The sequence below is a fragment of the Cyprinus carpio genome, unplaced genomic scaffold, assembly GCF_018340385.1.
Source record: "Cyprinus carpio isolate SPL01 unplaced genomic scaffold, ASM1834038v1 S000006753, whole genome shotgun sequence".
NCBI classification, from domain to species: domain Eukaryota; kingdom Metazoa; phylum Chordata; class Actinopteri; order Cypriniformes; family Cyprinidae; genus Cyprinus; species Cyprinus carpio.
In genome coordinates this window covers 2560344-2574668 of record NW_024879352.1, presented here as the reverse complement: position 1 = coordinate 2574668, position 14325 = coordinate 2560344, and the positions used below count along the sequence as shown (strand labels likewise).

Below are 14325 nucleotides of genomic sequence, written 5' to 3'. Positions count from 1 at the left end.
CTTGATTACAAATCCGTCATTACAAATATATTCCAATAAATGACATGCAAGGTTTAATAGAAATGACATTAAAGAATATTTTAGTGAAAGAAACTAATTTTTACTTAACTATGCCAGTTTATAGATTCCAAATGCTTAGTCTGCTATTTTTCATTATATAGCCATTCATATTTAGCAACATGGTACAAGCTAACCATTGTAACGAAGAGCCGTCAATGGTTTAACTTGTGATTACTTTGGTTTTAATACAAATATGACAGACTATGGTAACTTTTCCTAGTGGAAACACTGAAACCCTATCTATTTTACCCTACTTCAAAGTTAATCTGAATTCTTCTTAAAATTTAAAGAAGTGATTACATTATTTCAGGTGTTAGACGATCACAATACAAGAGTGAAAATGAGATATATGGGAAGAATATAGTCTGTATGATTCTGCGATTTTTGCTTTAAAACTGACATATTCACTTTTGGTCGTCAGTACATGTGTATGTCCAGCAGGTGGAGCTGAGGTAAAGAACGCTGACTGAACTTTGACCCTGAGTCTGATCATGAAGTGTTTTAGAAAATGCACTGATTCTTCAGTTATTGGCATTTGATTGTCATTAACTCACTCACACTGTTATAAAATTATAGATCCAGCTGTTGATGCTTTCATAAGAACATAGTAAATAGAGTAAATAGCCAACATGTTGACTTTGAGAGCCACATTGGTTTTCCTGTATCAGTCTAATTTGTCTCCCAGTTGCTATCAAGCACAGCAAACTGCAGCTCTGTACCCACCAAAAAGAGACAGACGGAGGGGCACACAGTTGTGTAAGCACTTTTTATGAGCCTGCTGTTTGAGAGAGACATAAAATAAGAAGAGAAAGATGGCTGAGACTCTCTATGGGGTCGAGTGCAGATTTCTTCATACATGTTTTTGCATTATTATTGCATCTGTTTGTTGCATGCAATTCGATCCAAGTGAGGACGGCCTTCAAACAGCAATCTTAGAGTTTGAATTCAAATGTTTTACAAATAGATCCATGGAAAGCAAATCATTTTTTAAATTCATTTTTATTTCATCATTGAATTTCATTTTTAATGCATAGCTGCTTGTTTATAAGACTACCATTTGTATCACGATTTTATATAACATTTATATTTGTTTATCTGAAAGATATAGTACAGCGTGATGCCAAAACAAAAAGTCAGTCGTTATCTCCACAAATGCATTTATTGATTTTTGCCTCTAGGGGGCAAAATTTGTCTATATTTCCTATATTTTTAACTGCTTTGTTTACTCCATATTGACAGTCCGTTTTTATATCACTTAAAAGGTGTGCTTGACTGGCTGTAGATCTTGAGTAAATACATAAAACGTTTTCATTTCCAATTTTTTATTATACATACTGACCTGCTACAATGTATTGCATAGGAATATGACTGCAAAAGAATATGCTGTATTATTTACATACCTCACAAAAATCTGCTGTCAAAACAGATCAAAGGTCAGTTTCTAGGGAAAGAAGAAAAATGTAAGGTTTTAAAATCATCGTTAGAAAAAAAATCCTTCTAGCCATTTATTCAAAGGTATACAGGCATACTACATTGTGTCATTTGCTATTAGGCAAGACAGCGCTTTATTTTCCTATTTTCATATTGCACTTGGGACAAAGTGACATTTTGAGGTTTCTGATATTACAATTTCATTAAGATAATTTAAAAAAAAAAAGTTTTAAAAAATGGCCAAATTAACAAGATGAGGTGATGTTTAAAGCTTGCTGTTTTGTGCCTCACAAACCAATCAATGAGAAGGACCATGTAATACAAACTCTTGCTGCTTTTGTATTCACTGTGCAACCAGTACATCAAATGTAACACACATTGAGTAATCCGTTCATAAGTTTATGACAAAGTGTAAACAACTTTACACTGCTGCTCTGTGTATTACTGCAGTACATGCTTCTAGACTAAAGCGTAACGAACATTAGTTTATAACCAGAAGCTCCTGGGGCTGATTATTTTGAAACAAATGTCCTTCAAAAGACTGAAATTCAAGCAAGGGGAGACATCACATTTAAATGAGGCCGACAACTGAAAGCTCTCTTCATTAACCACTTTAGCATAAAAACTGTTAAAAAGCTGCCTAAATAACTGCCTGGTCCAAAGAGAAGTGAACACACTGTGAAGATCCAACTGTCTTTCAGTTCAGAGTCAGCACAGATCGAAACATTTACAAATAATTTCACTGATAAACATCTCTCATAATTCTGCATCATAAATGTACACATTAATTATTACTAAGAAGAGGAGGTGAAGTACAAATCACACTTCAAAAAACAAATAAAACCTCCAAAAGACCGAAGTCTACTGATCATATCTCACTCTTAAATAAAAGCAATATATTATCTCATGATCTTCTGTCAACAATAACAAAAAAAAAAACATCAAAGCACAAGTAAAATATATAAATACAAATGTATATACACAACACAAAAAGCAAAAGAAACAAACTGATCAAGCTTACAAAGCTTAAAAAGCTACACATTTATTAGATCCACAGCTTTCAGCATTAAAAACAGACGCCGATGGTCTCATCATTAAGTGTCTCTCTGGTTTATGGTTACCATCTTACACGAGCAGGTTTCCTAAAATCTGAGTGTAAACTTCTTTAGTGTCAGATTTTCTCTGTGGCGGTGCATGTGTCTTGTGAGCGGGGAAAGGCAGGGTGGGGCATCTGCAAGCCTGAGTTTAAAGGTGTACGAGCGCATCAGTTTCAACCAAAAAACTAAAAGCCCTTCTCTGCTGCAACCCTAACTCTGTAATTAGTTATTATTATTATTATTATATAAATATCTCATGTATATTAGCTGGAATGTCTAACTTTGACTCAAATTCAAACAGTAAAATGTCTCAAGCCACTAATGATCAAAGTGAGCTATCTATAGGCAAGGGAAGGCATTCCACCATGAGCTAACAGACCAAATTGAACCACTTCCACTTGTTATTCTATTCCACATAAAGCAAAGAGAGAAACAAAGCTCCTCCCTTAAACAAAAATGATTGGTTGGGAGGACATCAAAGCCCCTTGGGGCCTCACTGGGGGTGGAGCTTGCTGTGAACTAGCACACATACCAACTGTTGTCAAACTCTCTCTGTAGCGTTCACCACTAACACAGCTCTCCACGTGACAGGAGCTGTTTGCTTTAACTCCCCCCCTTAATCTTGCTTTCTGGTTCTTCCCTTCCCCCTGTATCTGTCTTAATGGAGACTGCAGTTTGTGGCTTTTTCGCATTCGATTGCAGCAACTTGATGTTCGGTGGATGTATGTTAATTACAGGTCAAAAACTAAGAGCCTTGCACTGGTCTACCATTTCACAAGTTTAAGTAGTAACTAATAACTAAGTTGTGGTTGAAATGGCTAAAAGCTTGTGCTGAAGGGAAAAGTAAGCAGGTAAGACATCAGATAGGATTAATCTCTGCTCCACTCGAGTAAGCTTGGACATTCAGAAATAGTCTTTGAGACCACAGCATGAGAGGCAACCATAGACATCCACAATGAGTTTTTTACAGTGTAGATCACAATGCGAGAGCAGAGAGATGTGGTCCCACATTCAGGTAATGGCTTCTTTAGAGGACAGAGGATCATGCTAAATGCTCAAAAAGCGGCAAACAACCCACTTAGAGAGCATCATGGGCATAGAGCAGGAAACTCGGGCAAGTCTATGTGCGGGTCCACAGTGTGCAGTTCATCGTCGGCAGTCTTCATTCTCCGTTGTAGGCACTATGTTCATACGAGGGATTCGACGGTGGCTGTGTGTCTGACAATCATGTACGTGAAAAGTAGAAATAGCATTAAATTCCAAGTGATTCGAAAATATAGATCGCTCGTTCTGAAACCAAAGTAAGAAACATTTCGAAAAGAACATTTTGAATAGAAAGACTGAGACAAAAGTCTTTCTTCTACAGCTATATAGCTTTGGACTGAATCCTAACATTTGAGGAGAGGCTTTCCTGTGAACAGAGAGCCATATATAAAACAATCAGCAGTTTTGAAAGTTATTGGAGAGAAACCATTAAAATACAGTTGTAACAATGACAGTCTTTGTACAGAGAAAGAGCTCTTGGTATCTTGAGAGGTAGTGTGAGTGCTGCATGTGCATGACATGATCTGATAATCATAATTACTGACAGTTAAAATGTAATGCTTCAGAATACAGTGAAGTTCAAAAAAAATAAATGTCTTTTAGCTCATCAAAAGCTACGGAGCATCCATAACGAACCACTTTTCTTCCATCTTCTTTTAAATACAACTATCCAATATAAATAAGCGTCAATGGTAATACTTTGTATTTGTTTCCGAAGTCCCTGCACATTCATATCTTAGTTTGCTTAAATATGAAGGATGGCACCTTAAGCTGGACCATCTGAAAAAGTCTTAAAAATGTGCATTTATCCTACAGTGAGAGTGTGTCAGGCAGTTTCCTTTTTTCATCTATAAATATATCAGTCCTTTGTATAAAATAGACAAAATATTTGTGTTTGTTTTTAAAAAAGAAAACATCGTATTATTCATTTCCCATAGAAAACACTGGGATGGCTGAATGAGGACACTGTGGAGCGAGCCGTGATTCAGGAGCGCACAAGGATCTCCATGATGTGGTCCAGGTCGTTGATGTCTGAGAGACAGAGCTGTAGGCTGTTGTTGGAGGTGCAGCTGGAAAGGCTCTTGAGGTCATCGTCCACCCCGCTGCTTCTCTGCACAGGAAACGCTAGGACAGAAATGTCAGAGTCGTACATCGACGTGTCAATGTCATCAAAGATGTCATCCAAAGCCAAGTCTGTCAAGTAGCTGGTGGAATTGGTAATCTCAAATGAGCCAAAGAGTGAATCTGATGACCTTGTGTCATCCTCACCAGCCAGGGATGGCAAGAAAGTCTCATTTACGCTGCAACCAAACTGGACCTCCTCATCCTCAGCCATTGTGAGGGGGAATGAAGGGGACAGTGCTCCGGTTAAAGGTGGAGGACAGTCTAAGGGCACAGGTGGCAGGTCAGGGAAGTGGCGTGGGGTGGAGGCGTGAGGGATGGAGGGGCCGAGCGGGGCTGGTGGCAAACAGGTTTCCCCCTCCTGTCTCATTTCCTGCTGAATCTGGCGGAGGGTGTTGGCCAGCAGGACTGAACGGTGCAGGCTGGGTTCAGCTCGCCGCTGGCAGCTTTGTAGCTTGTCTAGACACAAGTCCAGCACCAGCTGCCTCTGCTGAGGATATGGCAAGTCCTGGGCAGGGTCCTTGCATGTGCTCAGCTTACGTTTCCCCCCCGGCCCAACATGTACCTAGAATTGAGAGGACAGAAAGGAAAGTTCAGTAAAACAGAACAGGAACATGACCTACCTTGCACAGAAATGAATTATTACATAAGGGGTGCATGATAATTACTTGTAAATCAAGCTTTTTAAGCTTTACTCAATAATATATTTTGCAAAAACGCATCTGAGGGATGTCATGTACCAGCAACAATAATGTTTCTTTGCAAGTGAGACACATTGCACAAGCTCTCTAGATCACTGAACAAATCCACGATCAATGCCACAGGTGGATCAATGACAAATAAAAGTGTCCACAATAAATAGAAGGAAAAACCTTTTAAAAATTAGCTTAAAACTAATTTTCTAAGTTTTTAAAAAAAATAACCGATTTCATAAGCTTTTTAAACATGTTTATAGTGTTTTCAAGAAAGTATGACGAATGTAAGTCTATACCCCTTATAGCCTCGTTTTCATACACAAAAAAATTCTGTATGGTTTATTTTAATCATTATTTGCAACTATTTTTCATTGCAAAAAGGTATTTTTTTATATATAATAATTCAATAAATAATTCATAAATGTATTTTTTAAAATGAATATGTTCTTAAAAAGTCACACAGAATCACATTTTACCAACACTGCATCACATTTACAACATTACATTTGCTTTTTCATAAAAAGGTTGAAATATCTGAAATTTCATGACCATGTTAGTACTTGAAAACACGTTTCTGCATGGATCACGAGGAATGCATGCATGTTCTACTAACTGATTCCTGCAAAGTTCACTCTGCGATCTGCCCCAATTAATTACTTTGCATGGAATAAACCATTTGCGAATTCAACAGCACCATGACATTGTCTGTGCACACAGACTATTGCTGAACTCTGTTCTTGACAAACACTTTCTCCTTAAAATTTGACTGTTATCTGATACATGACTGATAACGTGAAGCTTCAACCTGACACAGCTCTTTCTCCTCCTCCCAGAGCGGAACTTCCTGAGAGGTGGATGCATTAGCTCAAGCTCCTCTGCAGTACACTTGAGAATAAGCTCATGCTTCATTAGTGCTCCCTTCTCACAGCGGAGGAGGATACGCAGCACAGGAGCGCAATGCTTACTGCAGCAGCTCTGCAAAGCCTTCTGTCGCGTGAGCGATACTTACAAGCAAAAACCTCCTTCGAGATACATTATTGAAAATAAAGGTTCCAAAAGCAGGTTTTCGCAGCAATGCCATTGAAGAACCTTTCAGTGTACAGCTTTTAAAATAATCATTTTTTCTTACTGTGAAGAATATTTTAATAATCTAGAGAACCTTTTCCACTATAAAAAAATATTTTGTTCAATGGAAAGGTTCTTTATGGAACTAATCAATGCCAATATACAACTGTTATTTTATAAGAGAGTATGGTGACTGCCATGCCATGTCAAATCTAAACTGTAGAAGGAATTAGCCATCTTTGAGCACTGAAAAAAAGGTTTTCCAAAATATGCAATCCTACATTCAAAGCTACTCTTCCAAGTCTGGGCCATACGTTTATGTACAAACATAAGCGAAATGTGACATGTGGGAACACGATTTGAATCCCAAACATAACTGCTCTGTCATATCGCAGCCCCGGATCTAGAGAGCTGGAGTTTGAGTGGAAAGGGCTGTAAATGTGAGAGACTGTCTATCCACCTCTGCGCTCTCTGTGGTGTAGGAACCCCCTCCCTACATCCATCACTCTGAACGAAGGCAGACATCCCCCGCAGGTCTGGTCACTGACTGCTCTTCTCCACTGCAGGGTGCACAGGAAGCTGCAGGGGCCAAGAAGAGCCTCCTTGTGTTCAGAAGTGAGACGGATGCATTAGATTGCATAGTCTCAATCCCACAATGTAGAAAAATGTGCAGTGTTAAGTCTCAATTTAAGGCAATAGATACCGCAACCAGTCATGAACCTCAACTTAAGCATGAAGGGAAAGGATATCTTTAATTAAAGAACAACTTACACCTTTTGGTCAAAAAATGTTTTGATTAAACACTTTCAATGTCTGGAAACAGCCTGAACATGTGTGTGCGCACATGCACGGGCTGCATCGCTCAAGTGTGTCACGCCAGGGCTAGCGGTTATATAACCATGCATGCTAGCAAAGCACTCCGGGCTCATTCCTGCTCAGGCCCTATAGGTGCCATACCCCACAAAAGCAGTCACAAGGCTTCAAAAGGGACATTTTGTATTCTTGCAGATTTCACAGCTGAACTCTGGCAGGAGCGCACGTATGCTTAGAAGAGGGTCTGCAGTCTCTGTCAGCAACAGAAAGCTATAAATGGAATGCGAGCAAACCACCACTACTACTAAAAAAAAAACAATATAATCAAGAGGAATATGACATCAAAGAGGTTCATATTACACATAGCTTATCATGCTTATGACATCAGACAAGTGTTAAAGCTTGAGAAAAACGTCACTGACACTGACTGATGCTTGCATTCACATGTGCTTTATAAAGGTTTTTTTTTTTTTTTTTAAGTAGCCAAGCTGAACAACTTCAAATTTGACTTGGTCACTATAAGTCTCTCACAGCTTTAAAGCTGCAGGGCATGATTTAAATTGGGCCCCTCTGGCCTCTGTGGTCTGCTTGCCATGGCAACAGTGGTGGATGAGAGGCTGGCGCTTGAGTGGCACACAGAGTCTGCAGCTCAAAGACAATAAGCAAAACACTACGGGAGACGACCATCAAAGTGGGAGAACACAAATGGGATCCATAGAAGAGGCAGCACTGCAGTAAAGTATGCTGTGTTGCATCACTTCAGGTCTGCACATATACATGATGGTACTTCCACGTTGTTTTTACCTAGTGGTGATTCAGAAGTGAGGCTGACAATGGAAAGTCCCACCATGGCAATACAATGATACTAAATGTTTATATGCAACATTATATTAATGTGTCCAATAACCAATGTGTAGAACTGATTTTAATAATTGTTATATAACTGCTGCTTGACACAATAACTACCTGATCGTTAGACTTAAACAAAAATGTTTAATTTGCTGAATAAAATCCAATACTTGTTTCTTACTTATTTTGACTGCAAAAATACTTCCCATTTTGCTTAAGCATGTCACACGTTATTTATACTGACTGTGAATGCACATAAGAGGCTGAACAACTGATAAGTGACTCTGAACTGCTGCTTTCACTTACAGCAGCACAGCTCCACATAAATGAATAGCAGCCTAATTCCACACAAAGATATAAATCCGTTTCAGGTAAAAGAGGGGTAGAGAGGTAAAAAACTTTATTTCCATCACTGTGTGGTTAGTACATAAAAATAATAAATGAATAGAAGACCACAAAGTGACAGACAGCACTGAAATGATCTTTAGTCACATTCTGACGGCAAGATAAGAGTTGCTTCAACTCATAGGCCGGCTGAAATTATGATACTTCCTGCACGAGAGCAAACCGGACTGATGTGGTTGAGTCATTTTTTTCCATCTTTTTCTCTTCCGGTTTCCCTCCCTTGGCCCTCCCACTGCCCCAAAGGAGGTAGTAACGATAAAGAGGACAGCAGGAAAGAGTCTTTACAAAAAAAAAAAAAAAAAAAAAAAAAAAAAAAAAAAAAGAGAGAGAGAGGGAGAGGGGTGTACGTAAGCCAGTGCAAGCAGGAGCGTCACATGAAGTTCGCCTGAGAGAAAGTGGGAGGAGAAAGAGAGATTGAGTTGAGGAGTGTAAGAAAGCCCACTTGAATAATGAACACTGGGTATAGACAGGCCGGATGTCTTAGTTTTGGGCAGCTTTGTAACTGGGGCGGCTCCAAACAGACTGACGCGACTGTGACTCAGGGTGTAGTCACGCTGACAGACATGACACTCGCTCATATGAAGCACGCTAGTCTTATCAAATGGTGTAAGTCTGAGTCAGTGGTGGAAACCATCTTATGAGATGAATTGATCTGAATTCTTGCCTACTAAGAAATAATTAGCAAGTAATGACTGAGTTTGTAAAGGTCAAAACGTTGCTGACAACCCTGCATTACATTCGATTTAAATCTTACTGTGAAAACAAACATCAAGACTTCTAAAAGTCATTCCCTTTTGCAAAGAAGCAAAGCCAGCAAAAAACAACTGATAACTTAATTTGCAAGAAGTTAATTGACTGTTTGACAGCCATGAGAGAAAAGAACCTAGTTTAGGCACTGTTGACATGCTGTTTACTGCAGAAACCGACAGTTAGCATCTGAAGAAGTCAAATACATAGTTCTTTAAAAAACCTAAAGGTGATAATTATTATGGCTTAGCAATTACATAAAAATACCCAGAAAGTAACCATACTACACTTAAACTCTTACTATATAATATAATTACAAAACCAAACTGAGTTTGTATCATTTAAACTCCACAAACTATAATCAAAAACCATGGCATGTTCGCTTCCCGAAGGTAACTTAGCTGAAGCTGCACTTGAGTTTAAATCCCTCTTCGAGTTCTTCGCGTATGAAGACACATACTATGATACAAACTCAACAAGATTCATGTAAACTTTACACATCATTGATTCGAATTATGGAAAACTTTAGTAAAACTGAATAGCTTTCGCTATCGCTTCAGTTAGACATATTTGCAAACGACGTCTGAAATGTCGTAACGACATACTATTTTATTCTTTTAATAACAAGTTTTTGCTGGAAAAACCCGTCCAGTCCCATATTACGAGGGAACGTTATTCGGGTCCGAATCGACACCGTTACGCAACCGAGACTACGTACGGGCACACAGAAGAAAACGATGGAGGTACCAAAATCATCAACCACAATAATCTAGACTGTAAAAAACTAGTATAAATTATTTTTGCTTGGACTGCTCCAGGTTGTAAATAACTAGTGGGAACGGAGTAACAGCTAACGTGACACAAGCTGAAGATCTCGCCACATAAACTCGAGTGTGTTACGTAAAGCGAGAGCGCTTGAACAGCGTGTTAATACATAAAACAATTTCCAAAAACAAAAAGAATTATGACTAAAGGTCTTCCCGCTGGCTCAAATAGACATCCAGAAAACAGTTTATGAACTACAAAGTCGTTACCTTTGACCGAGTGAAAGGGCACCATCTCCTCCCGCCGGAGCTCAACTTCCTTCTTCACAACAGAGGACTCCACATCCAGAGTCGACACATGAGACAGTGGGAATTCCGTTTTTTTTCCTTTTCATGGACGCCTCGGACGCTGTGAGGATGTCCCTTTGACCCATACCATTATGTTTGGCTCAACCAGTTTGCTTTCGTTGTTTAGCGTTTATTACAACCACGACTATCTCGCAAGTACGTGAACGCTCACCGCTAGCCTCCGCGGTGATGCCCCACTGAATTAGCCAGCTAGCTAGTTCGGTACGTTACTTGGTAAAGTGCGAGCCCTGTGCCTCCCATGGAACTACGAAATTAATTTACCCAGGATCCTCGAATTGACCGCTACATTTCTCTTGAATTGATCAAACAAAAAAAAAAATAGTATGCACGGTTGTTTAAATCGGGCGGTCGCTGAACTTCGCTTTGAGCTTCTGGTCCAAAGTCTGAACTTATTTTGGCAAAACTACGCGACCGATCGCGTCCTCTACGCCGGGCAGCGAGAAAGAACTCTCTTCTACTCTAAATCAAACGGAAAATAACTCATCTGATTGACGGTCGTCAGGTGGACGGCTGTGATTGGTCGAACGCGATCTCAGACCCGCCTAGTAACTGCCCCTGATTGCGGACCGCGTGTTCTGTCCCCTCGCCTCTCTAATCTGTCACTATCTGTCGTCCTCTTAACATGCCCACAGACTGAAAACGCGGACCGGGTTGGAGCACCGGCCACCGGACTATGGCAAGTGTAAAAACTCAATTGTAAATGGCACATTTCCAGGGTTTTCCCACCCTTTAAAGCTTCTGTCCCCATGTCTATTTTAAGATATATTTACTGTAGAATTTCTATAAATTTTTTCTTTGCAAAGGTGATTTTTAGTCGAGTCCATATGCAGGCTAAACCTCCTCACAACCATGTGGGTTGATAATACAACATTTTCTGACACATACAATCTTAATAACATTCGCGCGAGCAGAGGGATTTAAACACTGACGTTCATTTGAGTCACACTCCGCTGACGTCACTTGCGAGAATCTCGCCAGGAGAATAAAACCTTGACGTTGATTTTAGGTACAACTGTACGTTTGTTTCATGGTAATATTTGAAGTTTTGCGCCTATTAATATACATGCTTTTTCCCCCGTGGATTATTAATAATCATTATATTTTCTTGCTGTATCAATTCCCATTACATGGTGAACAACCCAACATGATATCTTCAAACCAATTCAGAAAAACAAGTCGAAATCAAAAAACATGTCTTTACTTTATACATAACTCAGTTACTGCCATCTTCTGCCTCTTCAAATGTCACACTTCATTCACATTTCTCATTCAACAAATATTCTCAATGCTCATTTATAAGCAATGATGAATGTTTGCTGACAGCTGAACTCCTTAATAGCTGATTTCCCAGGAGAAATAATACACAAATTGTTTCTTTATAGTTGTACCTTTTATTAAAAAAAACATTAAAAAGCTACAGTGCTCATATAAAAGGTTTATACTCTACTAGCTTAAGATCATACAATAACAACATCCTCTTTAGAATTTAAGCGTGAGACAACAGTGTATTAAAACAATTATCAAAGTGTAATAATCCTATACACTGTACAAACATAGTTTATGCAAAAACTTACTTTAGATAGCAAAACCAAATAATATATATGTAATAACTGGGGGTACAACAATAATAAAAATAAATGTTGAGCAAAATAAACTGTCTCTTGTAGACTGATTCTCAAGCATGAAAAAAAGAATACTGTACTAAAATGCATTTTAAACACTCTTCATGCGTATAGTGCAAGTTATGACACTCAATGCATAGACCTAGACTCAATGCCTTCATTATGAGGGGGTCTAGAGGGACTAATAGACAGATATACTTGAGCATTCTACTAACATTAAAAACAGTTCACTCTATTTAAAAATCAATACTTTAACCAATAATTGATGCAAAAACAACTTAAAGCACTAATTCTGTGAACGATTTACAATGAGCAAAAGGCAGCATTTGTGAATCAGGCCTATTAAGTCCTCTCTGAGTTAAAAAGCCACCCCTGAGCTTGACCACACAGCCAACACTCACCGTTTGCAGTAAATAAATTAAATAAATTAAGTCACAATATAAAACGAAGTTGGCCCTCTATTATACTTCATTTGTTGATAAGACAAAATATAATAACTTTGATGTCTAACAGCAAACAAAACTCATACAGGCTGAGCTGATTTGATGCAGCCAACTGCAATCAAACCTTGAGAGGAAAAAACACTTTGTGCAAAATGAGCACACATAATGTGAAAAACATGCATCACTGTATACTTGGTATCCTTTGTATATTGTAGTACTGAATTAAGTTCCTTCAGTTTATGGATTTTGATAAAATGGGAAAACTTGAGTTGCTGCACACATAGAATCTAATCTCTTCAGTTAAAATCAGTTTGTAGAACATGTACATAATGTACAGTAACGCCTCTGAAGAATCTATTTATAAAAAAATGCCTGAATTTATACACATTAGACAATCCTTTTGTCTCCTTATAGAAAATATCCAGAAGCTTTACAGCTTTGTATGCATGTGATTTCTGCTCATAAATAGAAAATTAATCATAGAGTATAACAAATAAATTTAAAAAAACAAAAAAAAAAAAAACAGCATGCAGACAGACAAAATACAGAAAAAATCATTAAAACATGCAAGGGTATGCAAATAAGATGACTATGGTCAGCTCATAAAATCAAGGCCATCCTTCATTATCAAACTCTTTTCCCTGAAAGGACTTCTATAGACTTTACTTGCTTTCCATAAGGAAACAGAAAAAGCCAGTAACATTAAGACAAGCGTGTAAGTCTCTGAATAAGGTCGAGCCTAAGAACCCACAATGATTTCCATTATGTGATCCAGTTCATTGAGATCAGAACGACAGTTCGGGGTGGACACTATTGAAGGGGAACTATGTGAAGGTGCTAAGCTGTCAAGGATGTCATAAGGACCCATCTTGGGTGCGCTCTGCATGCCGGTCAGCATGGTGTCCAGATCATAGTAGGAGGTGTCCACATCTGAGAACAGCTCCTCAAGAGCAGAGTCTGGACCCGGGGAACCATTTTTTATTTCAAATGTACCAAAAACTTGCCCAATGGTCTTTGGACTCTCTGTGGAAGCCCTGTCCTTGGTGTCTATCTCCTCATCTTCTCCTGAACCAAGTCTAGAGTCTTCAAGGGCCTCTTCATCCCTCTCTACACCACTGAGCTCACTCTTCTCCCAGCACTGGCCTATACGCCCTGCCAGGCACACATTGGAGACTGTATCGCTAACTGAAACGGAGCACAGTGTCTCATCAGCTACCACCTCTTCTTCACGGCAACCTTCATAGCTGATGACAGAGAAGAGCTTAGGTTCTGCATCCTGCTCTCGTGATCTGCAAAGGACCTCAGTGGCCACCAAGCGCTCAGAGGGACTTTGGCCTGCACTGCAGAAGGCTTCAGCGACCATATGCCAGCTACCATCATGGGTCATCTCCTCCTGAATCTGCCTGACCGTGTTGGCAATGAGAACCGAGCGGCAGAGGTTGGGCTCCACCAACATGTGGCATAACTGCAGCTTAATGAGGGACATGTCCAGCAGTGACTGCCGTTGCAAGCTGTATGAAGATGCCACCCTGGCACCCACCAGGCTTTCGTCGGATATCTCTTCATCACCATCAGAAAACTTACGCTTGGTGCCCTTGGAGAACATGTTTAGCCTACAGAAAAGAAAAAGGGATAGCAATGGTCAGTTTACATTCATCCAGTTCTGTTCAAAGTCAATCCTGATCCTGTGTCTTAGATCTGTAAAAATTTCCCTTACATTTATTTAAAATGATAATTATTTCAATATCAGAACTAGAATATAAAACCAATAGAAATGTCAATGACAAAGAATAAATTCA

General features: G+C 39.1%; 2 protein-coding genes across 3 annotated transcripts in view; both read right to left on the bottom strand.

The window, feature by feature from the left end:
• Positions 1 to 3318: 3318 nt before the first annotated feature.
• LOC122144729 (SERTA domain-containing protein 2-like) lies at positions 3319 to 8177 on the bottom strand. Its single transcript, XM_042755857.1, has 2 exons — positions 8115 to 8177; positions 3319 to 5319 (listed from the first exon to the last, which is right to left on the bottom strand). The coding sequence occupies exons 1-2, from the start codon at positions 8175 to 8177 to the stop codon at positions 4618 to 4620; spliced, it is 765 nt and encodes a 254-aa protein (XP_042611791.1). The 3' UTR covers positions 3319 to 4617.
• A 5043-nt stretch (positions 8178 to 13220) lies between these two features.
• Positions 13221 to 14325, bottom strand: part of LOC122144737 (cell division cycle-associated protein 4-like) — a 6953-nt gene continuing 5848 nt past the window's right edge. For both annotated transcript variants that reach the window (XM_042755867.1, XM_042755866.1), the window contains one exon: positions 13221 to 14139. In XM_042755867.1, coding sequence (XP_042611801.1) covers positions 13266 to 14132 — 867 coding nt within the window. In that variant the 5' untranslated portion in view covers positions 14133 to 14139 and the 3' untranslated portion in view covers positions 13221 to 13265. The remainder of the gene's footprint in view (positions 14140 to 14325) is intronic.